General features: G+C 37.9%; 1 protein-coding gene across 1 annotated transcript; it reads right to left on the bottom strand.

The window, feature by feature from the left end:
* Positions 1 to 8834: 8834 nt before the first annotated feature.
* DIO2 (iodothyronine deiodinase 2) lies at positions 8835 to 25359 on the bottom strand. The gene is given in 3 exon segments (XM_020976325.2): positions 8835 to 14161; positions 14164 to 14743; positions 24337 to 25359. Coding segments are annotated over 3 exon segments (1056 nt in total). The 5' UTR covers positions 24559 to 25359; the 3' UTR covers positions 8835 to 13907.
* Positions 25360 to 26659: the final 1300 nt, after the last annotated feature.

Genomic DNA, 26659 nt, shown 5'->3' with positions numbered 1-26659 from the left:
TAACATACTCTTGGATTTTGCCATCCTCTTTTATAGATGAATTTGTTTCTTGTTAATATGCACTGTTATGATTGCTAATTTTATATTTTACTCCAGTATATCCTTGTATGCTTTTTTTTCCTCTTTGTGCCCTGACTCATCTTCACATAGTAGGTGGTGAACAAGAAATATGGTCAACACTAGTGTTCTCAAATGTAAGCTATATGCTTCTACTCAACTTTCCTGCCTCTCTTTCACTTGCCCAGACCCCTACCACTAGTTCATATACTTTTTTTCTTTCCTTTTAGTCTGCCAGACATTTCCATCCCTCTTCAGAAAAGTCTCCACTTTCCCTACACCCACCAATATCTCTGTTTATTTAATGTATTGCTACACCAAACTCTTTGTGCATTTATATGTTTGTTCCACCCTCCTTTGTCTGGTTCTGGAGAGAGTAAGGTCCAAACGATGGCCATTACTTCCCTCATGTTTACATATTCTTCTCGTGTACCCCAGTTATTGAGACATAAGTTCGACCTACTCCTTGATTTCTTTCATCACATATACCTCTTTCCTTCCATTTTCTTTGTTTTTCCAAGCCCATCAATACCTAATAAAGCCTCTTTCAATATCTCTGTCTTATTTTGTTCCCCCTGAGCCTTAAAGACATTAGGAATTTAAAAGGTTATTTGTCCCTTTTTTATATATGAGACTATTTATAATCATTGTTAAAATGTTTTTACCTATTGATACTTGCAATTTAAAATATCTTCTCTCTCCTGGTCTTATTAGGAATATTAGAAAGTTCTCTATTCCATTAAAAGTTTATTTTTTTTTTCATGTAAGATTGTAATCAATCTTCCAGAGTAAGTCATTCTTGGTTGCAAGACTTTAGTCTTCTTTATGGAATATTGTATTCCATGATTTTATGGCTTTTGAAGTGGTTGCTGCCAATTTTTGGTAGACTATGGTCAGGCCTATGCACCTTACAAAGAAGGAAGAGGATCCAGATGAGTAATGAGGATTTTGAGGGGAAAGTTCCTAGCCTAGACTGCAGTGTAGAATGAATTTCAAAGAGGAAGTCCTTAGACTATAGAGCTAACAGGCTTACAAAACACTGGAAGTTGTGGCATGCTGATGGACAGTAGTCCCTGTCATAGAGGTAGCTAGGGTATGAAAGGGTTGTTGTTGTTGTTTCATGTGTAGTCTTCTAATTGGTGATGTGATCCCTAGTATCCCACTGACCCTAAAAAGAAAAGAAATAGGCAGATGTTTAACTTCTGAGAATAAGTGAATTATCCATTCTGTGCTTGTTGTACCTGAAAGACAAGGGAAGATATTGGTACATAACTCAACTAAACCAAAACTGCCAACATGTATCTTTTCTCTGTGTCTGACTATTGTATTCTTATAAGCCAAGTAAAATGATCACTTTATAACCCTCTTACATTTGGTCAGTCATTTACAGTATAAGTTTACAATGTCCATAGGTATCAAACACACAGCCTGAAAGCCACATGTGGCCCACAATAGCTCCAAGTGAGACTCAAACCATTTTAAAATGTAATTGGGAAATATTTGACAAAATAAATAAAAATACAATAAAAATAACATTACATTTTAAAATAAAGTCAAAATGCAGCCTTCACAGATCCTCATATATGGTTTAGCGGCCCCCTTTTCTATTTGAATTTGACACCACTGATTAATACCATCTTGCTAGCTTAAGTTTGGACAGCTACTACTGATACACAAGACAAGTCATAAGATTCTGGCTACATTTATTTGATATTTGAATTTTTTGTTGTTGTTTTTTCTTGGAAGCACTGGATTTTGACTGCAATATGCCTGAAAGTTTTCACATTGGGATTTCTTTCAAACTGGTGGATTCTTTGTGTTTTCACTTTGCCCTCCAGAAATAGAAGGAGCCCCAGCTCTGGAATAAGATGACCTGAGTTCAAATTCTACCTGTTATGCTTTCTACCTGTGCGACCTAGAACAAATCACCTAACCTCCCTTGTACTCAGTTGTCATTGTTGTTGTTCAGTCTTTTCAGTCACGTCCAACTCTGTGACTCCATTCAGGGTTTTCTTGGCAAAGATACTACAGTGGTTTGTCATTTCCTTTTCCAGGTCATTTTACAGATGAGGAAACTGGGGCAAATAGGGTTAAGTGACTTGCTCAGGGTCATACAGCTAGTACGCACTTGAGGATATGAACTCAACAAGATGTGTCTTCCTGATTTCAAGCCCGCTGCTCCACTTAGCTGTCCTTGGAACTCAGTTACTTATCCATAAAATGAGGAGGTGGGGCTAGATCAATTGAGGATTGGAAGGGACCTTGAGATTTGTTATTCTAAATCTAGGCAGTTTTCATCTATAACTTCTTAAAATATGGTATCCCAGCACTTTTTTCTTATTTTGAGGGAGTTTATGATTTTTAAATTGTCTCTCCTTGAATTATTTTCCAACACACTTGTTTTTTATAAGAACTCATTTCTATTTTCTTCCATTTCTTCAATCTTTTTATTTAGTTCTAATATTTCTTGTTGCCTAGGAGTCATTGTGTTCTATATTCTAATTTTCAGATGATTCATTACCTTAGTGAGATTTTCTATCTTTGACTCTGTGTTAGTTATTCTCCTTTTATCTTTTTTTCCTCCAGAGCTCATATTTCTTTTTGTTTTTAATCTCATGGGTCATTTTTTCCATATGTCAGCACATATGGTCAAGATGATTTTTTCTCCTAAGGCTGTGCTGCTGCCTCTCTCATTCAGAATTTTTTTTGGAGGGGGGGGTTTATCTTGACCCACAAGATTTCTTCACGGTGTTTAGAATTATTTTCTATTTACTTGTATCTCCAGACTCAGTTCCTGATTTGAAACTTTTGCCAGGGTTAGGCTGTGCCTACTCCCACATATTTGGATAGGGTAAACAGTACCTGGGGGTTGTTGTGGTTTCCATCCCTTCTGTAGCTTCCATCCTTTTCATTTGACTTAAGGCTGGCTTTGCTAACAAGACTATTCTTTTAGTACTTGCAGTTTCTAGCTGTCTTTTTGTGCAGGCTTGGGCTGAATAAAGGAGCGTACAAATGTTTTCACTGGATTTCTTAAGCATTTTTCAATCTGGTGAACTTTTTAGATTATTACTGTATTATATGTAGGAGATATAGGATCTTCTGTAATCTTTCAAATCCTCATTTTAATCAGAATCACATTCATTTACTTTATTTTTAAATTATCAAACTTTTTTTTTCCCTTTCCCACCTTCTTCTATCTGGAAGGAAGGAAAAAAAGAAAGGACAGAGAGACAGACAGAAGAACAATGAAAAGCAAAATAAAAAGTTTCCTTGTATCATGTAAGTATAGTCAAGCAAAACAAATTCCCACGTTGGCCATTTCCAAAAATGTGCTTTTTATTCTGCATATATTAGTCCATTATCTCTCAGTCATGAGGCAGGCAGTGTTTTTTGTCATCAGTGTTCTGGAATTATGGTTGATTATTTAGTTGATCAGAGTTCTTAAGTCTTCCAGAATTGTTTGGGTTTTTCTTTTTGTTTTGTTTTGACAGCGTCTATATTTTAGTATAAGTTATTCTGATTCTGCTCATTTAACTCCGCACAATTTCTCAAATTCAGTCTGGCTGAACAATGCTCTGGTATATTTGTCATATGTTATTTTTTACTATGGTCATCTCATATTCCTCAATTTAAGCCCCATGAGGGCAGGACTAGGTCATTCTGAGTTTTCTTCTGCCCCAACAATTGGAATGGTGCTCTGCACAAAATAGGCACTTATGTTTGGTGAGCTGAGTTTTCTAGAGCTTTTGAGGCCCTGACAAGTCATAGTAGGGGCTACAGTCAGTTTTTGGCTTTCAGTTACAAAAGTAGTTTGGGGATTTGTCAGGGATTCTAATCAGTATCCCTGATCCATAATCAAAGTTTTATTGAACCTTGCACTGTTTCTTATGTGCCTAGAACTGGGGCAATGGCAGGGCAAAGGGGATTAGAGAAGCATAAGACAATCTACCTACATTTGAAGAGCTTGCAATTTGGTAGGAGATAAAATAACAAACATGAAAGAGAGAGACAATTCAGTTCTAAGCTGTATATAACTTCTCTGAGTACAGTAGAAATTTCAGTGACAAAGACAGATATCCTGAAGTTTTCTAATTTGGTAGGGATTTATATGTCCCTAGGGTTTGCCTTAATAACAATCTGTAATCCTGCTGTGGAGACCAGGACTACCTGAAAACTCATCTCTAAAAGGGTATATAGCAACTTGTCAAACAATAGTAGTTTGGTCTGGTTTTTCACATTTAAAAAAACATTGCTTTCTGGGGTACAAGAGTAATACTGGGTCTCCCAAATTTAATTAATGCTGCCAACATTTACCATTCTTTACCATATCTTTATGTTATCTCTGTACCTATAGAACATATTTTTGCCAAAACTATTACAGAATTTCTCTCACAGAATGTTTATATGTTTGCATGAATGTGTGTGTATATATGTGTCAAATGGAGAACAAAAAAAGAATGAGTGTGTGTGTGTATGAGAGAGAGAGAGAGAGAGAGAGAGAGAGAGAGAGAGAGACGGAGACAGAGAGTGAAAAAAAGTGAGTATTTAAAGGCTAGTGCTTCTACCAACTTTACATGAGAGCCACTATTTCCAATTAGAAAGATGAATTGGCACCTTTTCCCAGGGCCACATAAGCAAATATAGGTAAAACCACAGGAGATTTAGTGCGCCCTTCACTCTAGCCACTAGTCTCTTCGTTGTCCCATAAAGGCACCATTAGCTCTCCCATCTCCATGTATATGCTCATAGCATTTCCTCGGACAAGGATGTTCCCTCTTCTCTCTCTTAATTCTAGTACAAGGGAAAAGTACTGACACTAAAGTCAGAACATGAGTTTAAATCCTGCCAATAATATTTACTATCTGTGATCCTCGCCAAGTCACATCCTCCTTAGGCCTCACTTTCTTATTCTATAAAATGAAGAGGTTAGACTAAAAGACATTCATATCCTTTTCAGTTATAAATCTGGATTCCTATAAGCTTGTGTATTCTCCTCTATCTCTCTCATCACCTCAACTAGAAATGAGCTCATTGGTAAACCATTACATTCGTTGATCCTAATTACATATTTCTTCAGACCATACCAAAAGAAAGAGCAAAAATAACATTGCACACCAATCTCACTTTCTCTTTTCAGTAAGGTTACTTGACTGATAGGGTCAAAGTGATATACTGTAGAAAGTTTATCTAGATTTTTAACAAACCCTTTGACCAATTCTATCATGCTGTTCTAGTGCAAAAGTTGGAAGGGTAATAGTGTTGTGTGTGGATTTAAAGGTAGAAGAGATCCTGGAGGTCACATATTTCAAATCTCTCATTTTCAGTTGATGAATCCAAAGCCCACTGTGGTTTAGAGAAAGGTAAACTACTTTTCTAGGACTGGTTGAATGGTTAGATTCAAATAGTGGTATTTAATGGTTCAGGGTCAACTTGGAGGGTCCCTTTTGAAGTGCCTCAGGGCTTTCTGCTCAGTCATGTGCTATTTAATATTTTTTTTTCAGTGATGGGCAAAAGTTTGTGTTGTACATTTAACAAATCTGCTCTTAACAGGAAGCTAGAAGGAATAACTAATACGATGGATGTGAGACAAGCTAAAACATGGGGCTGAATCTAAGAGAATGAAATAAACAGGTATAAATGTAAAAATCCCACTTGTATTCCCCAAAAAATCAACTTCAAAAATATAAGATGTGAGTGGGTGTGACTAGATAGCAGCTGATATGAGGAAGTATGGGACAGTGACAAGAGTCCTGGGCTTCAAGTCAGAGCTTCTGTGTTCAGATTCTGACGCTGACACTCACAATGTGACCTAGTCCAAGTCACTGAATTTCTGTGTCTTCAGTTTCCTCTGTCACTCACCTATTCAGTAAATTCAGTGCTTCCCTCTTGCCTCTAGGATCAAATATAAGACACTGTGTTGAGCTTTAAAGAACTTCATAGCCTTGCCTCAACTTTTCCTTGTAACTTTATCATACATTACTCTCTTTCCCATAGTCTACAGTCCAGCCAAGCCATCTTTCTTGCTTTTCCTCACATTTTCTCACCTTTGCTCCTTAACACTGGTTGTCTTCCGTGCCTAGTATGCACTTCAAGCTCAGCTCTTAGAAGCCTATGTCTCCTTCAAAACTCTGGTTGTTACACCTTCTAGATGAAGCCTTCCCCCCTCCAGTCCCTAGTGCCTCCCATGTAACTTCTATTTATTACACACACACACACACACACACACACACACACACACACACACACACACATGACTATACAGATATTAGATACACACATATATGTACATTTGTTGTTGTTCAGTTAAGACCCCATTTGGGGTTTTCTTGGCAGAGATACTGGAGTGTTTTGCCATTTCCTTCTCCAGCTCATTTTACAGACAAGGAAACTAAGGCAAACAAGGTTAAGTGATTTGCCCAGGGTCACACAGCTAATAAGTGTCTAAGGCCTGATTTGAACTCAGGAAAATGAGTCTTCCTGACTCTAGGCCCGACATTCTATCCACTACACCACCTAGTTGCCTCTGTACATATGTATGTATATACAGTGTTCCAAAAGTTTCAGTGAATTTTTTAGCTATTAAAATTTGAAACTACAACAAGACTTTTGGAATAATCTATATGTATTCTCTTCCAATGAAATTCTCATTCCTCAAATACAGAAACTATTTAGTCATTTTTGTTTCATTTTTTGTATTTCTAAAAGCTAATGTAGTTTCTACCACATAATAGGTTTTTAATATCTGCTTGGTTGATTACTCTAAATACCTGCAAAGTTTATTCATGTGATACTTATCTACTGTCTCATTCTGAGAATTCTTTTCATGTATGTCTGTATATACATGATTATATATAATATATATTTACATCCTCTTATATACATATGTATATGTATATATTTACATCTTCCACTAGACTACAAGCTCCTAGAGAGAAAGAATCATGTCTTAAGTATCTTTTATGTCCCGGTGCCTTGCACATATTAACCATTCCATATTTACTTGTTGACGGATTGGCTGATTGTTCGATTCTGCCAAGTAGATGACTTTTTTGGACATATGCTGAAACAGATGATGCAAACCCTTCACAGATGCTATACACCTCTGAGCCCAGTCTTCGTCCAGAATACTGGGAAGGGTTATTGAGTGGCTTCACTTATAGCGACTCAGCAAATGCTCGTTTTGAATGTCCTCTCACCTCATCTATCTACATCTTACCCTATCCTTCCAGGCTGATTTCAAGTCCCAACTCCTGAATGAAGCCAACCCTGACATCATCAGCCACAGTGATCTTTTACTTCCATAAACTTACAACCTTCAGGAGTTGGAAGGAACCTCAGAGGCCATATTGTCCAATTAATACTTTAAAAAGATCACATCTCTAGGTGTCATCTAGCCTTTGCTTACTCAAGGGAGAAACTTACTTTTGTCTAACTAATTTCACATATTGACTATATCTATACCTTCAAGAAGTTAATCATATACTGCCATAGGCCATATCTTGCATTGTTATTTAACTCTATTTAAGCTCTTTGGGGGCAGAGTTAGGGGCAAGGAATGCACCTGTGATTTTATTAATATAAGGAATACCTGGATGAGGAAATTCTGTCTATCAATGTAGTATAGGCATCTTCTCTCCAATTTATAGTCTTAGAGACTGTTACATAGAGCATTGAGAGATCGTGACTGGCCCCAAATCACAGTTAGTATGTGTCAGAGGTGAGGCTTGAACCCAGGTCTTTCTGGCTCCAACATCAGCTCTCTATCCACTATTCCATACTGCCTCTCAAGATAGGGACCATGTATCATTTACTTCTTTGTAGAGACCACTAGTTCCTGCTAACAATAACTTGAATGAATGCTCACATACACACACACACACACACACACACGCATTTTCTATCATCTTTAAAATACAGGGGTTTAAAATGACTAAATTTTCACAGAACTATCTCAAGTTAAACCCAGTCCAAAAATACCAATTGTTGCCTCTCTTAGGAGGCAGAATATATACAAATATTTGTTATAAATATATGTCTGAATTTTAACAAGCAGCCACCTCCCTAAATCAACTATCTCTAGTTAGCTTCTTTCAGTTATTTTAGATCATATTATGATGTCATTAGCCAATGAAGAGTAACAATCTACAGGCTTACTCAACTGCTCCTTTGATAGAATGTTAGACATTAGACCTAGAATGTAGAGAATTTCTCATTCATTTCATTTTACAGATGTAGAAACCAAGGCTCACAGAAGTCACAGGATCACTGATTTATAGCTGGAAGGGAATTCAGAGTCAATGGAGTCCAGCCCCCCTATTGTACAGCCAAGAATATCAAAGCCCAGAGAAGTTAAAGGACCTGTTTGGTATCACCCACTAAGTTTTTTTTTTTCAGGAGGGTCTGGGGGGAGGGGCTTCCAGCCTAGGTTTTCATACCTGCATCTACTACATTAGACACTGCATTTATCAATGGTTAAGTTAATATCTCTAGTTTCCTGGCTTGTGACTCATTCAGGAACATGAAAAACATCTGAGGGGAGTGTTATTGTTGTTTGGGTTTTGTTTTTGGTTTTGGTTTTTTGAGCTCTCCTGGTTTGCTTTCCTTGAAGATTCTCAAACAAAAGTTAAGATTAAACTAATCTGACACTAGTAGATATTTGCCCATAAATATCAAGGTACAAACCACCAAATTCTGGATTAGTTTTCAACTGTGAGCGCTGTCCAGAAAGGAGAAAGGCCAAGGTAGTAATTTTAAAACAACATCACAAAAGATTCACATATTTTCTTTCTTTAGGTTTTATTAAAATACAAGGAATTTTTTTAAAGCACACATTCCACTCAGCACCAGTATTGTAACACAATTCTTGCTGACATTCTGCAAAGCAATTGTTTCCACCATGGATAAGCAGAGACACACACATACAAATATGCACGAACACACATACAATTGTGTCCTCACCATGTTTGCCAAGTCCTCATGATATCATACACCAAATTAATCTCCTTGCTAGAAGACTCCAAGGCAGGGAGCAGCAAGCCACTGTGACTACATCCAACCTCTAACGGAGTGACTGACTCTTTTGTTAGGGGCCATCATTTGCACACTGGCAGCCCTTCCACAGCTTGGTCTCCCATTTTAGATGCCCAAAGGCTTGAGCTAGTGATTATGAGGACTGTGGTTACATGACACACAACTGAACAACACTGGCCAAAATTCCCTACCCAATACCTTTCATTACTTTGGTTTTGTAGTATTGAATGCATACGTCTTCAATGCTGCTTCCAACCCCCAATCACATTGAAACAATGTCATCCAGTGATGTAGCCTGCCCAAGACTTGTGAAACTTCTCTCTGTGGGTTTCTTTCATTAATTTGCTTATGTTTTATTTGTTCACATTTTTTAAATTATTGTTATGATTAGTGGAGCCAAATAGTGACTCCATTAAACCTGTGTATAGACTCCAACATCTAATCACTAAATAATAAACTCCCCAAAACTCTTGGTACTGCTGCCCAGAGTTAGCACTACTCCATGAAGAGACTTATTCAATCTCTGTAAGAAACGATTTTTTATTAATTGTCTTTTTTTCAGAATAGAACAGCATCTGTCTGCTCAAAGACCTTGCTTCTGACAATGACAGATAACCAGGGTGTCAGAAAACCACTGATTCTTAACCCAGTCTGCCCCATTTAGGTTTAGCAGTACAGTTTTGAGGAGTGATTTGAGAAAGACTTTTTTTCCTACCTCCACTGAGTTAGGATATGGGGTCTTCACCATACAACTCTTCACTCTCCCAGCTCCTTTCTCCCCTATCCTTCCCCTGAACAGTTCTTCTGCAATTTGAAGGAAACTCCCATCACAGAGTGGGAGATTTATATGGAAATAGTGGGACTATGAAATATGAGTAAAATGGTTTTGATTTTCCTTAAGTTTAAGGAAGGAGATGAGGCATAACCAAAAACAATTATTTCAGCTGGGACTTTCAGTCTCATTTTTTAAGATCCTCACTGCCAACCACCACTATTGAGAAAGATGACATGGTCAGAAGTCTAAGGAACTCTAAATGTTTGACTTTTTCACCATTCCCTCAATTGTAGAAGAGAGCTTACTTTTAATCTCTGCCTTCACAAATAAACATGAAATTCTGAACGAACTCAGTTCTGAGACCCACGAATCAGAGATCAAACTTGTCTCAGCTCTAAAGAGGGAAATCTTCCTTAGGTTCACAGGAGATAAGATCCTCATCCTTTACTATCATCCCACAAGTAGGACTGGTCTCCATATCCATGGTCTATAGAAGGTACGTACAGAAGGAACCTAACCAAATCCTACAAGTTTTTCCAAGAGGAAAGAGATCATCTTTAACACCATCTCTCTGATGCCTATAGAAAATCACTAAGTCTATTCCATCTATGAGCCCAGACTAAGAGCAGAAATCTGGAAGGGACAGAATAAGGGTCTTTTCTACATTATCAGGGCTGGGAATGATTAGGTAGAGTAGAGGTTTGCTTTACCAGGTGATCAGAATGTTTAAAAAGCAGTGGTGCCCAAAATCAGGAGCATGTGAAGACACAGTAGTGGAAATTCAAACCAGGTAAAAAGATAGCCATGTAAGCTAAATCACTATCACTTCAAATATGCAAAGCTGGATGACTATTACTAATCTGTTTGCCTGTTGTGAGGTCAGGAGCTATTTTAATATTGTATTAAGTATGTCCACCAGTACTTGATGGACATTTTATTCATGCCCATTTGAGAAAGTCCTGGTCAAATCCTCTAAGTAATAAAGTAAGTTTTGAATAGTTCCAAGCCATAAACCTTTGAAACATTGAATAAAATATGAATCCATAGCCTCTAACAAAGTCTTAAGTAGCTAGAAAACTATTTCAATGGTATACAAGCTAATCCAGTTAACATATTTAAACTGAGAGCCCCATATAAACGTGGCCTGTCAAAAGAAAATGATCAGATGAGAGAATGGATGCCAAATCACAGTTGTGGCAGTATGTGTATACATACATATATATACATATGTATATATACATACACATGTGAAAGATTAGCACCAAAAAGATGATGTTTTATCTCCCAGAGGATTATTAGGATGTTTGAAAATAAACTGTGGCAAGAATCAGAAGTATGTTCTGTAAACATGGGGAATAATAATACAGACAGAAGCAACCCCTTGGGTCATGCTTGTTAAGAGGTGTGACATGTGTTATACGTAGCTACATTTTTTTACCCTTGTGTAATAGTAGGGTTTCCATGCTCTTCCTTGGGGAATCTGCTCTATGTGGATGTATCTCCCCATTAAAAATAATTTTCCCCCTGATATTTGGCATAACTTTCATTTACTAACTTCCATTGCTGTTTCCCTATTGCTCATCCTCTGCAACAGGACTCACCTACGATAGTCTGCACTTCCTTCTACATACTTGTAGCAAAACTAGAACACAGAAGTAATTTTCTTCCACTCTTATCTGGACAATGAACATTGCCTTCTTGTAATCTCACTTTCCTTCCCCCCACCTTCTCTGACATACTATACCAGTTCTGTATATAGAGGAAAAAACAAGATACTTTCAAGGAAAATATCACTCACATGGTGCCCCTGACTTTTATAAGATCTCTTTAAAGGCACTGTATAAATCCTAACCCCATTCTGAAAAACAAAGAAACTGGACAAATGAACCGATGATTTTTGATGCAAAAAAAAATTCAAAGTGAAAAAAATTCTGTAAACATTTAATATTAATTTTTTAAATATATGTTATTTACTACTAGTTCATTAAATAACTAGAGTTCTGCAATTCTATTTACCTATTCTGGTAATGTATATAAACACCAAAAAAAGCTACCTGGTTTAGATAACTTGGCAGGGGAAAAAAAGTTTGAGCTGTTCTTCAGTACCGATTTTCTTTTTCCAATTTTGATAGTCTCTATTTTTGTGATATTCAAATTCAGTACTTTGAGTTTCTGGCTTTTCTCAATGGGATGATGAGTTTGTCTTTTGCAATCCATTCCTATTCTTGCTTATTTTCAGATGCAGTCACCTGAGCTTAGTGTTGTTTCTGTGTTGGTCTCCTTTAAAATTACTAATAACTAAGAGTTATGTCCATAAATATTGACATATACTGACATTTGAATTTCTCAAAATTACAAAAAAAAATTCTGTTCACATTTTATTTTATAAACTAGCCTTTAAATATTCTCTAAAGTCTGACCTTCAAGAAAATTGATAATTCTCTTCTCAAAATGTTTTATATAACCTGGCAGTTTTATAAAAATCCACCTATGGCACATAACAGTGTGGTACAGAAGACTACACTATATAAAGTCTTTTGGGTACTTCTAAGGACTAGCCCTTGGTAGAGGGGGCCCGAGACAGATCCAATTTTCAAATCTGTGTAAATGTGGGAATGTTGTTCTACCAAAGCCCAAAGTGTCATTGTGGATTGCACTGTAAAAAGGCTCTGATATATTTGGATGGGACTCATCCCCAACTAGCTGTCTCTTACCTTCTCGAGCACTTATTAAAGTACCTGGCACATTGTAGGCACTTAACAAATGCTTGTTGTCTTGATGCTTATGTTTCTTAGGAAACCATGTTTGTGTATTTGCATCATTCTTGATAGTTCACCTACTTTTGAGGGACAATAAGGCTATATAGTAGTTGAGCAACCAGAGAATCATTCCCCACAAGGCAGCTGAGATGATTCATGAAATATGAGCAAACTGTTTTCAGCTCAACATATGGAACTTCATTACAGAGACCAACAAGTATTCCACGGTAAGGAATGAGTGGCGCTATGTAATATTTCAACAACTGTCACTGTTGCAACCACAGAGTAACCTATGGCACTAGTTCATGCCTAGTGAGGTATCATGGTTCATTTATTCCCCCACTCAAAACACACAAAAAAAGGTAAATAAATTATTTTATATAAAAAATGCAAAGCCACCCTTCATCTTTCTATATCTCTCTCATTATAGGATAAAGAAATTATTTCCCACTCATAGGGTCTCAGATGGGTTTTAGCAGAACTATTTTCTCTGGCCTGGAGAATTACTCATGTGTGGGTATGTGTTTCTATTCCTAACTAATTAGTTACCCTCTCTGTAGCTTCAAAGTAAAACTCTCTGTACTCACCTGATCTTTGAGCCTTCTCTTTCCTTATTTGTCATTTTCAGAGGAATTACAGAGCTTTTAAGTTGAAAGGGCCTTTGAAGATCATCCAATCCAACACTCTCAGTTTATATAAAGCAAACTGAGGACCAAGAATATTACATGATTTGCCTAAGATCCCAGAACTGGTAAATGATAGTCCGAATTTTAACTCAGGAAATAAAACTCCAAGTCCAGTGTACTTCCTACAACTATTTCACCTCTTGACCAGAGAATAACCCTAACCCTCCAAAGTGAGGGAAGATCCTCAGAAAGTACCCCTAAATATCCTGAGTATTCTTGGATGTTTTCGGCCAGCATCTTGCAGTGCATACTGAAAGATAAAGCCAGAGATGACACCAACACTCTAAAAACCAGGACAACCACCATGTGAACCACACCCCTCCTTTTTTTCCCCAAGACTCACTACAAACAAATATTTAGGGATTTACCAACAGTCTTCTATTCATGGTGGAGAAAGTTAAGATAATAATCCCTATTCTAATAGAGTCTTTTGTCCCTGGCATTTCTCTAGGGCAGGTTGAATGTTTTTCCCCCATTTTCTCCAAAGCAAGCACCAGTTGTTTAATTCCATCTCAAGTCAGGATGGAGACTTTGAAACAGGTTCTTCCTGCTCATCTTAGGCTCTTTTTCAAAAAGAGAAAGGTAACAAGGGGTCATTGGTTAGGCAGGTATTATCATTATTATTATTACTATCATTGTTATTGTTTGGTAGGGGAAGTGGTGATGGTCTGTTAGGGATGGTTTTATTCTTCTGAGATGGCTATTAAAACTGCTGTCCAGCAATGGGGGAATAAATGAGATCCAGTTGAAATTGTGGATCCGGTACATCCTTCTCTTCCTCCCCCCTTCCTTTTTTGTTATTTTTAATAGGGCACTATGCAACTCAGAAATTCCTCCAGCTAACCTGGATTTCATCTCTTGCTGAAGTTCTTCTCTAGCCAAAGTCGGACTTCCTGAAGGTTATAGAAAAAGGGGCCCTTCCCTCCTAAGTAAGCAATTTTTTGTCTCTGCACAACACACACACGCTCAAAGGATACCCCATAGGCTATGTTGGCATTGTTATCCATGCAGTCAGCCACCACCTGGCACTGGGGCGGCAAGGAGAAACGCTCCAGGAGCTGATGGGCTGCTGCACAGCGGTCTTCCTGGTTCCGGTGTTTCTTGACCTCGAAAGACACAGGGGAGTTACCAGGCACCGCCCAACCATCTGATGGATGAGCTTCATCAATGTAGACCAACAAGAAGTCAGCCACTGTTGAAAACTCTTCCACCAGCTTGCTAAAGGCCGGTAGCTGGTTTGTGAACGGTGGTCAAGTGGCTGAACCAAAGTTGACAACCAGTGGACGCTCAGGATTGGCAAAATCCAGGAGACGGCACTCAGCTCCATATCCTCCATCAAATCTCTTCCACTTGGAATTGTTCTGTTGACCATTCCCAACTTCAGCTCTGGTAATGTGGACTACACTGGAATTGGGGGCATCTCCACCCAATTTCACCTGATATCAAAGAAAGAAAAAAAAGGATGGGGAAGAACCCACATTAAATAGACTTAACTTGGAGGACAAATTGGTAAGCTAAGTAACCACAATCAGCTCAAAAAAAAAGGCTACATTACATTTCTTCAAAATAAGGTACAATGATTTCAGTAAACTTAGTTTAGAAAATAATGATTGCTGATTTTAAAATTACTTTTTGTCCTATATAAGGACTACAATTTTTATGAGGGTAAGGTATGCTAGACTAATCATTTCATTATAAGGACCTGGGGGGGCAAAACCCTCCCTAAATCAATGTAAATCAGCAATTGTTCTGCAACTTAAAGTCTTAAAAGTTGCCTTCGACACTTGGAGATTGAGTGATTTGCCCAGGAGTTCCACAGCCAGTTTATGCCAGAGGGAGGACTTGAATCCAAGTTGTTTTTAATCCAAGGACTTTCATCACTGATGCTTCTATAAATGCATCATAAATAACTTCTTCACTCTCCAGTAATTTCTATCTGCTGCACTGAGGCTGGTATTCTTTGTAACCATTACTTCCCTAGATGCTAATGCTTCATGCATGTTACATAAGTGAATTATTGGTTCCATTTCAAAGCCATGACATAAAAAGGTTAAAATGAATTGCCCAAGTTCAAGTAGAATGCCAGCTGGCAAAGTGAAAAGCTAGGAAAGAATGTCCAATTTTGGATTCTCAGTTCAAAGTTCTAGAAAACATGGCATCCAGCAATGACCTAGGGCCCAAATTGATTCATTCAGTATCAACTAACAAAAAAAGTAGCATAATTGACTGGATCCATTTTGAGGTTCCCAGAGTTCTTACGCTGAAATCAGACTTACCTTCCTGGCCTAATTGTCCACAGCTAATTTTAAAACAATTTATGCAAATGCTGGATTACTTTCGAAAAAAATAAGTTTGTTTTAAATAATTGCTTAATAATTGTTTATTAAGAGAGTAATAACAAATCTTTCATTTCAAGTATGCACTTTATTCTGTCTGAGGACAAGCTATTGGTCCTACAAGACTGGGATGACAGAAATTTAATCACAGTTTTTTCTCCAGCAATGTCTCTTTACACCTTAGGATTACATTAAGGCTTCAACATAACAGTGGCTTAAAAGGAGATTACAGGTGAGTTTTACTTGACCTTCACTTCCATGATTGAGGGAAGGACAAGCATAGGGTTGGGGGAACACACAGGAGGAGTAAACATTCTTGTGGTAAAGTTTCTAATATTTACCAATGAAATGTTCCTACCTTTAATAAATTTATATCTTGCATAAATCAGAAAAATGATAACAAAATCAAGACTTCCTTTGTAACTTGAGGGGCATGGCATCAAATATTTGAACAGTTTCCTTTCTTTTTTCCTCTTTTTCTTTTAATATCTGACACAAAGACTTGAATAACTCTGGAGGATATCTTATAAATAATTCCAAGCTAAACCCTACTGACTATAAAAGAACTGAACAACCCACAACAGCACTAAGAGATCTCCAAAATGAGTGTTAGCTGCTAACAAAGCCCTGTCTAGCAAGTGAGTGGGGGGAAAAAGAGATTTACCCTATCTCTATAATACCAGAGAAAGCCCGTCCTTGGATATGAAGTTTCCAGTGTTCTTTTTTTTCCTCTCATTCTTATTTTTAGTACCTTCATCCCCTTTCTTGCCTCCATTTCCCTTCTTCTCTAACCACAAAATTTTAGTTCCTAGGAGTTAGTCTCTGGCTTGCACAAAGGATATGGAAGTGAGTTTTTTAAAGGACAGCAAGAAGACCCATTCGGTAAAGACACTTAGTTACAAATGCTTTAAAAAAAATCAAAAGGAATTTTGTGGACCCTTGGATATATTGGCTGATAATAAAATGCAGAGAATATAAAAGAGGCAATTACTTTAGCTTTGGATAAGTAAAATTGGATCTTTCCCTAGAATGGTTTAATCAAAGCCAATAACATCAGGGACAAGTTACCATAGTACAATTGATTTTTTTATATAGTGCCCTTCATACTACAAAACACTTATAATGGGTCTCACTTGAATGTGCCTTCATTTATGCTAGGGAGGTAATGCTGGTGTTAATTGAAGTCATTTGGAGGAGAATTTAAAAAAAAAACCTCTACAATCTAAACTGGTATATTCAAATTCTGAGGCTCTATGCATGCTGTTTAAGAATCTTTTTGGCAAATTTCAATTTAGAACTCACTTTTACTGCATAAAGGGCAGAACTAAGTAATATTCTACTTTAGAATAGAGACAGGCAGGTTCATAGTAGATATTACTATCTCTATTTTACATAATTAGAAACTAAAGGAATTCCTGCTTAGATTGTTTTCTTCCCCTGTTAAGTAGCTAAGTAAAAAAGTAAACCTAATTAAATTAAATGATGAAATCATGTATCTTAACTTTTCTAGTTAAAATGGTTAATTTGTAAGGTGAGCTGAAGATACATAATTTAATAAGCTACTTTGGATGAGATAATTTTGATACTGGAGGAAATTTACTTATCAGGTTACCATGACTTTATTGATGGTGTACTCCAGAGAAGGAAACCACAACCTCTCTATTCATAGATTAGAGAAGATACTTTCATAACTTGGTGTCCTACCTTTTCTTTGATAAACCTATTGTGAACAGCTCTAAGTTGGTCTCTGATTGACAGTCTGCAGCTGGACCCATTCTCCAAGTCTTTCCACTTTGCTAAGGCTTGTACTATGTTGGCAGGACATTTGAAAACCCAAGTCACCCTGACACCACGAGAAGGCATTGAGGAGGGATTTAGTGGAAGTTAGAGAAGATAGGTGCCAAGGGTAGATGAATGAGAACAAATTTCAAATTAAGTTTAGAAGATATTTTGCTGATTTGCATGGGGTTTAGTGTTCTTGTTTCACCCACCTATCTGTATGACCTGGTTAAAGAGGAACACTGCAGATTTAGGGTTCTCGTTATTACCTATGTTCTAATTCAATTTTAGTCAAACGTTTAGGAGGAAAGAAGCATTTATTAAGCACCTTCTGCATTCAGCATGGCTTACAAATATTCTCATTTGATCCTCACAACTACACTTTAAGGCAGGTGCTAATAATGTAGTTGGGGAAACTTGAGGCTGCCATCTGTACTAGGCATTATGCTGAGTGCTATGGAGACAGAGAAAGATGAGAGCATTATCCCTGCCCTCAAGGAGCGCATATTTTAAGGCTTTTAGACAACATATGTATCACCCCATGTAATTCTTTTGCGGATATTAAATCCCTGAAAGTTTATTGCATCAGAACCGACTCAACCCATGATGTCCCTAGAGCGACATGAATATAGTGAGAGCAAACCTTTTCCTGGACTCCAGAGCTACATCCTTAGCCATGATGAAGGGGGGTGGGAAAGCCCACAAACTGTTAAGTTTTAAGTCACTTCTAGCACCCATGAACAAGTTGTGTGGTCTTTCTAAGAGGGACCTCTGACTCTGTGACTGGAACCTAAGCATACCTGAAGAACATTTCATTAGTCACAAGGTCTTCAACTGTGCCATCAGTCTGATTTCATTGCCAATGACAGTTTAGCTAGGGATCATTTCCCTGGGAAAGTTTTGTGTCCTCGCTTTCTGCTGGTGACAAAGTAGAACTCAGAGGCAGAATTATTTCTAAATGTGGCATAATTATATGGATGAAAATAAGGAGTGACAAGAAAGACAATGCATCATTTAAATTCCTTGTCCAGTTGCACAAGATTAACACTGCACTTCCTAGTAACAATAAATTGTCAGTGAAAAGAAATCTCTTTCTAATCATGACACTTGCCCTAGGGTTAGTATAATTACCTAATTGTAGTGGGCAGGCAAACACTCTTTCTGAGGTCACCTAGCCAGCTAGTGACCAAGGGAGAAATGGGAACCTCTAAAACCCTCCCTTTGAGAATCTTGCTATAAACAATCTGCCTCTCTGCCAGGCTAGCTCAGCTGGTTGGAGCATAGTGCTAATGAGGCCAAAGTCAGGTATTTGATATCTTTGTGGGCCAATTAGCTTTGCTCTGTTTGGTAGCCACAGCAGCTTGCAGTAGTGGAAAGGATACTGGATTTGGAATCAGAAGACGTGGGTTCAAATTCACACCTCTAGGCTTCACTGCCTTCAAATTATTTCTAACACATTAAGTATTAACATATAAAATGACAAGGCAACCTTAGTCTGAACTGAGATTATATTCTGGTAATTACTGAGGTTTGATACTGAATATCATCTAGTTTACTAAAGGCAGAAGCCCAGGTATGATGTGAAAACCAAATAACAAGTGAAAAGCATTGAATAAATGTGAACTACATCACCAAGTGATATTATCAAAGAAAGCAAAGCAGACTGTCCTATGGAGACAATATTTTAGGAAAAAAGAAAAGTGGGGAGGAGAAAAACATATAAACCATAAATAATCTTTAGTCTCCAGAGCAAATATCTTAAACATTTAAAAACCAGGAGAAGGAAAATGATCCAATCCAGCAGGGGAAAAAAATCTCATCTCCCTTTGACATTAACATATAAATGGGTCTTCAAACACAATCTTAAATTAAAGGGGATAGACCTGTGATTTCACTGGTTTAGGAAACCCCTCTACCAGTACAGGTCAACATTCTTTGAGTCTTATTGAACACATACTTACAGAGTTGCTAGTTTCATACATTAATGGGTCATTTTCATTCACAGAATTAAAAAACGTCAACCATCCAGAACGGAAATTACTTAGGGGAAGAAACTGTGTTTGTTTTCTGTCTCTATTTAGGACAATACAGTGCCTAACACCACAAGAATCTCTATTAGAATACATCTGGTAGTAAGTGGTCACCCAATCTTTGAGGGTCTTCAGGGAGAAGGAAACTACTGCCCTATGAGGAAGCCCAAACTGACTGCCAGGTATTCAGAAACACCACGGGACAAGCCTCCAGGGTTTTGTGACAGAGAGAATTTGGTTTCCTCTATGATACATGCCATGAATGGAAGGATTTTTTTCTCCATACTCAGTTGTGGAAGTCATATTATTATATGACCATAGAACTGGAAGACAGGCAGCATTGTGGAGTGTGCAAGACTCCAGACTTAATTAAGAGTCAGCCTGGGTGCATATCTTTTAATCTGTCTGTGCCTCAGTTTCATTGTCTGTAAAATGAACGACATTGAACTCCATGAGCTTTATGATCCCTTCCAGCTCTAAATCTGTAATCCTATGATTGGAATCATTAGTTCCAGTAATGGAAGAGTATCTCTTTTCCCCAGGGCAGATTCTTCTTTGATGAGACCAAAGTGACATGAGTTAAAAAACAAGATAAATCCAATCCCATAATATCATTTAAGTCTGCAAGAAAGCAATTCGACAAAAACAAGTCATCCTCTGGTACTTCCTAAATTTACTTTAATTTCCCACAGTGGCACAGAAAGTCTCCTGGCCACAAGTTACCTATCATCTTCATTTCTCCTTCTTAGAGGGTTTGTATTTGTTTGGGGGGGGGGGAAGGTTGTCCTTAATGAGACATATTTGCCAATGAGGCATTCAAAAGGCATTTTTTCACTCTTGTGGAAGAGTAATTAGGTCGGTGCCTCATTCCATGCCAACACTGGCCACTCCATAAACGAACCCTGCCCAGTATTTAATGCCCAAACACAAGAGGCATCATTTCCACTAATTGGTCTTCCAGTTCCAATGTTCCCAAAGGATCTCTTTATTTGAAGAGGCTCAGAATAGTATGTATGCAGAATCTAATATTGCCATTACCAATTTCTATCTCACCTGCATTATTTTCATTGTTCACTCTTTAAAAAACAACACTATCAGTAACAACAACAAAAGAATAAAGATGAATTGTGGGAAAATACTTGAATTTCAGGAATATGTAATGCCTTCAAACTGGGTACCCATAATGGCATAACCGTAAGTACATATATGTAGATATATCTGCAGAATACATATTTAGATCTTGTTCCCTTAATGATAGGATTGCCTTCTAGAGATATGTGTTTAGCGCCGGGGGGGGGGGGGGGAGCATTAGTGCTGCTTTAGCATGTGGACTGCAAAATGAAGAGAGGGGAAAAAAAAAAGAAAAGACCTATTCATAAACTACAAGCTGGAAATAGAGCATATACTACTAACCTTGTTCTCTCTTTTCCACAGCCTGGGAAAAGCTTCATGGACAAAATGTCACCTAATCTTATGATAAAAAGCAAAGAAACAAAAAGGGAGGGGCTAGAGGGGCAGAATCTCACATACACCTCTTGTGATCAAGGCACTGAAAATGGCTTTATTATCCATTAGGAAGTTTGGAATTCTTTGGCAAAATCACCAGGCTACATCAATGCCCTTACGAATGTGGCCAAATAATTATTATGCTGTGTGATTTAACCATTTAAATTCAGATAAGCTGGAATCTTTAACAGGGTTGAATAACAAGTAACCAGTACACTAATCCTTCTCAGCCTCACTGCTGTTCAATTATTTCTTTTTTAAATTAATACTTCAAAATTCAAGCTCTAAGCCTCTATCATTTCCTAGTGTTTTGTCCAATTTATAAACAAACTCTGGTTGAAGAGCTCTTTATATCCTTATGAGACTGTTTCTTCCATAAGCAAACTATTTTTCAGCATACTGTAGAAACTAGTCAGAAGGCCTAGGGTGAGTGAAGAAGCAGAGTGTTAAGAGGACATTTTTAAAACCAAAATTATATGTTGAAATGAATATATTTTCTGTGACATTTCAGCACTAATAGTGCGAAAGCTAATTTGTGTGTCAGCATCTGTGTTGTTTGTTGACTTTTGCACTTCATTTAGGTGAGGACAAGGTGGCTGAACTGGTTAGCTTGAGACTGGTTGTGTCTCTGTGCTTCAGCACAAGGATACATTGTTCATTAGGCTCATGCACTAGCTGAAGAAGTTCAGTTTTTTAAATGCTTTATTCATATTGAGATGTCATAAAATTGTACGTGTGTGTATACACCTTTTTAATCAAGATTATGTATTATGGATGTTCTGCCTGAACCAAAGTATCTTTACAGTCATCTTGCCTAAATTTACTCTGTATCCTATTCAATTTGTCCAATAAGAGGTGATATTTTCCCTCCACTGGGGGAAAAAGCAAACAGAGGCTATAATTCACATATTTGTGTTCCAAGCATCTACATATATGACACTCAATAACATGGACAGAGCTGAAAAATTACCTGTCACACATATACACCTCATTATCTGAAAAGGTTTCCTCTGGGTGCCAAGTAGGGGGAGCTTTTCAAGGTCGTATCCCAGAAAAAAAAATGCAAGTCATTGTTATGAAACACAGGGGTGCCATCTCAAGCAGAACATCTCCAAGTACCCCTAGACATGACTACACCAAAAAGCTGGGACAGATGACAATAGGTGAAGGAGGTTCACTCTACCCATTCCAGAGGCTCTGAACACCCTATCCTCCACCACCACTGAAAACATGCCTAACACATTCTGAGAAAGCCAGTGTTTACCAGACCAGTCTTACCCAACATTTTGTTTTACTGTTTGCATTCATTAAATGCCCCGGTGGTAAGCACTTTGCTCTGCCTCTTCCTGTGGTAGGTTTCATGTAAAACATGAAGGGCAAAAACTGTAGTTAGCATCATCAGCAAGCATCCTCAGAGAACAATCAAAAGACATAAACAAAGAAGCACTAGAAAGAATACACAAACCATATGCAAAGGAGGAAACAAATTACTCATCTTTCCCAATTCCAGGAATATAAATAACAAAATATTGCAACACAATGGAAAACTTAGAGAGGGGGCATTTTTTTCTTTTTTAATTTAGGATTTCAAAGTTCTGAACTCTTGCCATTAGTTGCTGCTGGGGGGCAATAACCCTCTCAAATACTTCACATCACAATGACGTTTGTACTTGGGAGATGACTTGCAAAGAAAACAAATTCTACAAGCAGGTGCAGGTGTGCTTTTTTTTTATAATCTTAGACAAACATCAATTGTCTTTCAAAAAAAATAATAATAGTTTTAACTACCTAAGCCAAACTCCTGGCACCCCCCCCCCTTAATATATCTGCCCACTTTAATATACAGTGAAAAAGAGAGAGATGATCCTTCTGAATTCAGTGAAGTTGAAATGATTCACTCCTCTGCATTTTCATAAATTTTGAATATGAAGTGAATTAATTCTTTACTGTCAAATAGACATTCTTCTCCCAGAGTCTAAGTTCATACTTGGGTTTAAGTATTTGGGAGAGGAACTAGTTCCAGTTTCTCTGGCATTCTGCTGTCGAATAGACTTTCCCAATTTAAAGCAAATTCTTTCCCTGAAAGCCACACGTGGTTTCACATGTAACCAGAATAGGTGCTTTGTGACTGGAAGTTATTTTCTCCACCTCCTTCTCTGTAGCACAACAAACCTCAGGGGATGTCTTGATATTGTATTCCCTTCATCCTTCATTTGTTTCCTATCTCTATATTCTAAAGCACTGTTTAACAGTTTATCTCCCTGACTACACACTCAGCTTCCATGTTGCTCCAGGGGCCCCCTGCTCCAGTCCCTACAGCAGTGGGGTTCCATAACACTGTATGGGGAAACCAAGATCTTGCTTTTTGACAACCAACTTTGCAAAAGGAGTTCTTTCCTCTTACGGCTAAGGGGCCTTCGGGAATCCAATGGACAAATGGATAAAACAGAAGAAGAAAGAACCACAAGATTCTTTATTGCCTGCTACGTTCTGAGTTCAAGGATTCTGCTGACACCTACAATCAGCTCAAGAGCTGGTTTTCCAGCATTTGAAGCAAGTATCATCTCTAGTAGCCCAGAAAAAAAAAGCCTTCCTTGAACTCAATCTCAGCAGGTAAGTGAAAGAGGACCTAGTTTACTATTTCTCTCTATGAGGGATGCATGTTTAGGAAAAAAAAAAGTTTGAATCATAAGGGATTATTAAAATCTTATTTGCTTCACCCACACACAAAAAAGATTACTTTTTAAGCTTCTAAACAGCCTCAAAAGGGAAAATTAAATTTTCTGTCAGCAATTCTAACCTTTTTGTTGTAAATCAAAACAAAACGACAGGGTTACACTCCTCACTCTTCAAAGGGCCCTAATCTGGCTCAATAGATGCATGCATCTGCAAATGGGTCTGTTTAACTTAACTTTGCACTGCTATCCTAAACAGGGCTGCCATTAAGCCAAAACCCGCTAGCCTTAACAAGCTACTTCTTTGAAGATGTTCCCATCTGATATTTTCAAAGTTCTTTCTTTTTCTGTCTTCCACCCTCTAAAATACCAAGATTTCTTCGACTTTTAATGCTGCTGCTTATCTACCTCTATCTACAGCCCAAAAACAAAACCACCCAACATAAAGCAATGTAGGTTCCTAGCTGGTTAAACTAGTTAACTGGTAGCATTGAAATGTTCATTTCTACTGAGCCGTCTCATCCAAGTTAAACTGAGATATAGAAAGGTATGTTAGAGAATGAGCTAGCGCACTCCCTTTTTCTCCCCGCCCATGTACCCAAAGTGAAGCCCACAATCCACTCAGCCACCCCCAACCAGGTCCAAAAGTTCTATCCCAGTGCCTCTGACCAAGGGGAAAGAAGCATGACTGGTCCCAACTTACCTGTTTGTAAGCATCCAGGAGAAAGCTTTTCCAGACACAGCGTAGCCCTTCTGAGGTCAGCATGCGCCGCCACTCGCCACGAGTGGACTTGGACCGGCTCAGCAGCAGCACCACGTGCTTCAGGAGGATGACCGAGTCATAGAGAGCCAGGAAAAGGCAGTTGGAGAAAAAACCTGGCAGGATTTGCAGTGTAATCAACAAGTCTATGCTGAGTAGACCCATCTTCTCCGCCTCCTTAGTCACTTTGCTTGAGTTCTCTGGTTTCCCTTTTGCACCCTCATTTAAGGGAAAGGGGAGGGGGGTGTTAAGAGGAGGAGATGGTAGTAAAGGGGGGGGGAGAAAAGAAAAGAAACTAAGATTGCAAATAAACCTAAACTGTCACCTCTTTCAAATGATCAGAAATGGCAAAATCCAGTCAGCTTCTCAAATCCAGCAGTTAGAGCATGCCCATCAACTCATTTAACTCTAAACTGCTACTTTCCCCCAGAACTTAAGATGTTAAAAAAAAGTCCCTGATCCAGTAGCCTGAGTCCGTTAAAGAGAGACACTGCTGCACTTTCAGTTCCCAGCCACTATAAAATTGAAGTACACATTCCTAAATTAATTTCAGCTTTTCATTGTCTTAATTATTCAGGTTATCCCGTTTCTTTTCTGAACTTACAAGGGCTTCCAGGTTGGTTGGTTGGTTGGTTTTTTAAAATAGTGCTTAGAATATAAGGGGGCTGTTTTCTTTGTACACAACTTTCTGTTTCTCTTTCTCCTTCTTTCTCTCCCTCAGTCCCTTTCCGAGTGTGTCCTTCTATTTTTTTCTCTCCCTCACTCTATCTTTTCCTCCCTTGCTATCTGTCTGTGGTGCAAAGTGCTTCTCTCTAGAGCCCAGTTTGTTTCCCTGAAGCCTTTTATACATTCCCTGGCTAATTGCTGCAATAGAGAAATGAAAGCCTAATCTTGGTAAAGATCTTGACGTCATTGAGAAAGAGGGCTTTACTTTGGCCAGAACTGCAATGAATAGAGAAGCAAAACTCGAAAACTTTTTTTTTTTGAGAAGGGGGGAGGGTAGAATTTTGCTTTGTTATTTAAAGAGAGAGAGACGAGAAAAAAAATGTTCAATACCTTTGACTGCTTTCAGGAAATGCTTTCAAATTTAGGGGAAAGAATTTGAATGTGACCTGCAGAGGGATACAGCAATGATACCCCATTGTTGGGGGGGGTTGTATTTTTTTCAAAGGATTTGGGGAGGGGAGTCCAATGTTAGAACTTCCTTTCTCCTTTTCCTGTAAATGTTCAGCAGTTTTCTAGAGAATTACTAACAATCCAAATTACCTTTTTCATTCATCCAGTTTGTTACCTGGGATTTTTAAAAAATAATCATTCATGTAATTTTCTTTACATTTATAGAAAAGTAAAGGTGGGAGAAGAAAGTGTTTTAAATACATAGACTATTTGGTAATCTTAGATTATATGTGCAAAACAAACAAACAAAAAATAATTTCCTTTTAAGCTTCAATGCAGAAGCCCCAGAGCAAAAAAAAAAAAAAAGGGGGGGGGAAGAATGAGGAAGAGAAAGAGTTCTTCCAGAAAGAAACAGACAGCTTCTTTTAATCATGTTTTGCCTACATGCAGATACAAGTCAAACTCTCCATTGAAAAACTGATTGGCATTTTAATGTCACAAGGACAACTGAATTCTTTTTTTTTAAATAAGGAAATTTTAAAGATCTACATTTTTGCTACCTCTTTTAGGCGTTATGTGAATATTTTGTCCCCTAAGGAAAGCTTGCTTCATTCTTTATACATTTTTTTTCAAATTAAGTCTTCAGAATTCTAGGTGCAGTTAGTGTTGGTCTGAGGTACCAACCATATCAACAGGTTTTACAGTCAGAATCTCCTATTAAGCCTCCTGGCTATGTAAGTCAGAAGCAGCCCTTTGGCCCAACTCTTATCACCCCACCCTTTTCATAGTGTTCTTTCTCACTGACCTAACAGCCCACCTCTAGGAAATATGTTTTCTTGGAAGAAGAAGTAGCAAGTACAAACACTGGGGGAAGGGGCAGAGAGAAAAACCTTAATTGAAAGGGTATTCCCTGATTTTTCTCCATGTACAGAGTTCTCATTGATTTAGATGTGAACTGAGAGGAGCATCCAGACCTTTGGCAGATTGGGTTCTGCATTTGCTCCTGTTTAATCTCCACAGACACAGGAAGGATACCATAGCTTAAATCTGTTAGGAGTATATCATTGTGTGGGCAAATGAAGAAATCAGACAATATTTTTTACCCAAAATTGATACTAGTAGGTAGCAAGAGTATACTATTTTATATTTA

This window comes from Phascolarctos cinereus, unplaced genomic scaffold (genome assembly GCF_003287225.1).
Source record: "Phascolarctos cinereus isolate Bilbo 61053 unplaced genomic scaffold, phaCin_HiC Scaffold_3;HRSCAF=262, whole genome shotgun sequence".
Lineage (NCBI taxonomy): Eukaryota > Metazoa > Chordata > Mammalia > Diprotodontia > Phascolarctidae > Phascolarctos > Phascolarctos cinereus.
Note: the sequence above shows the minus strand (reverse complement) of the source record. Positions and strands in the feature narration are given on the sequence as shown.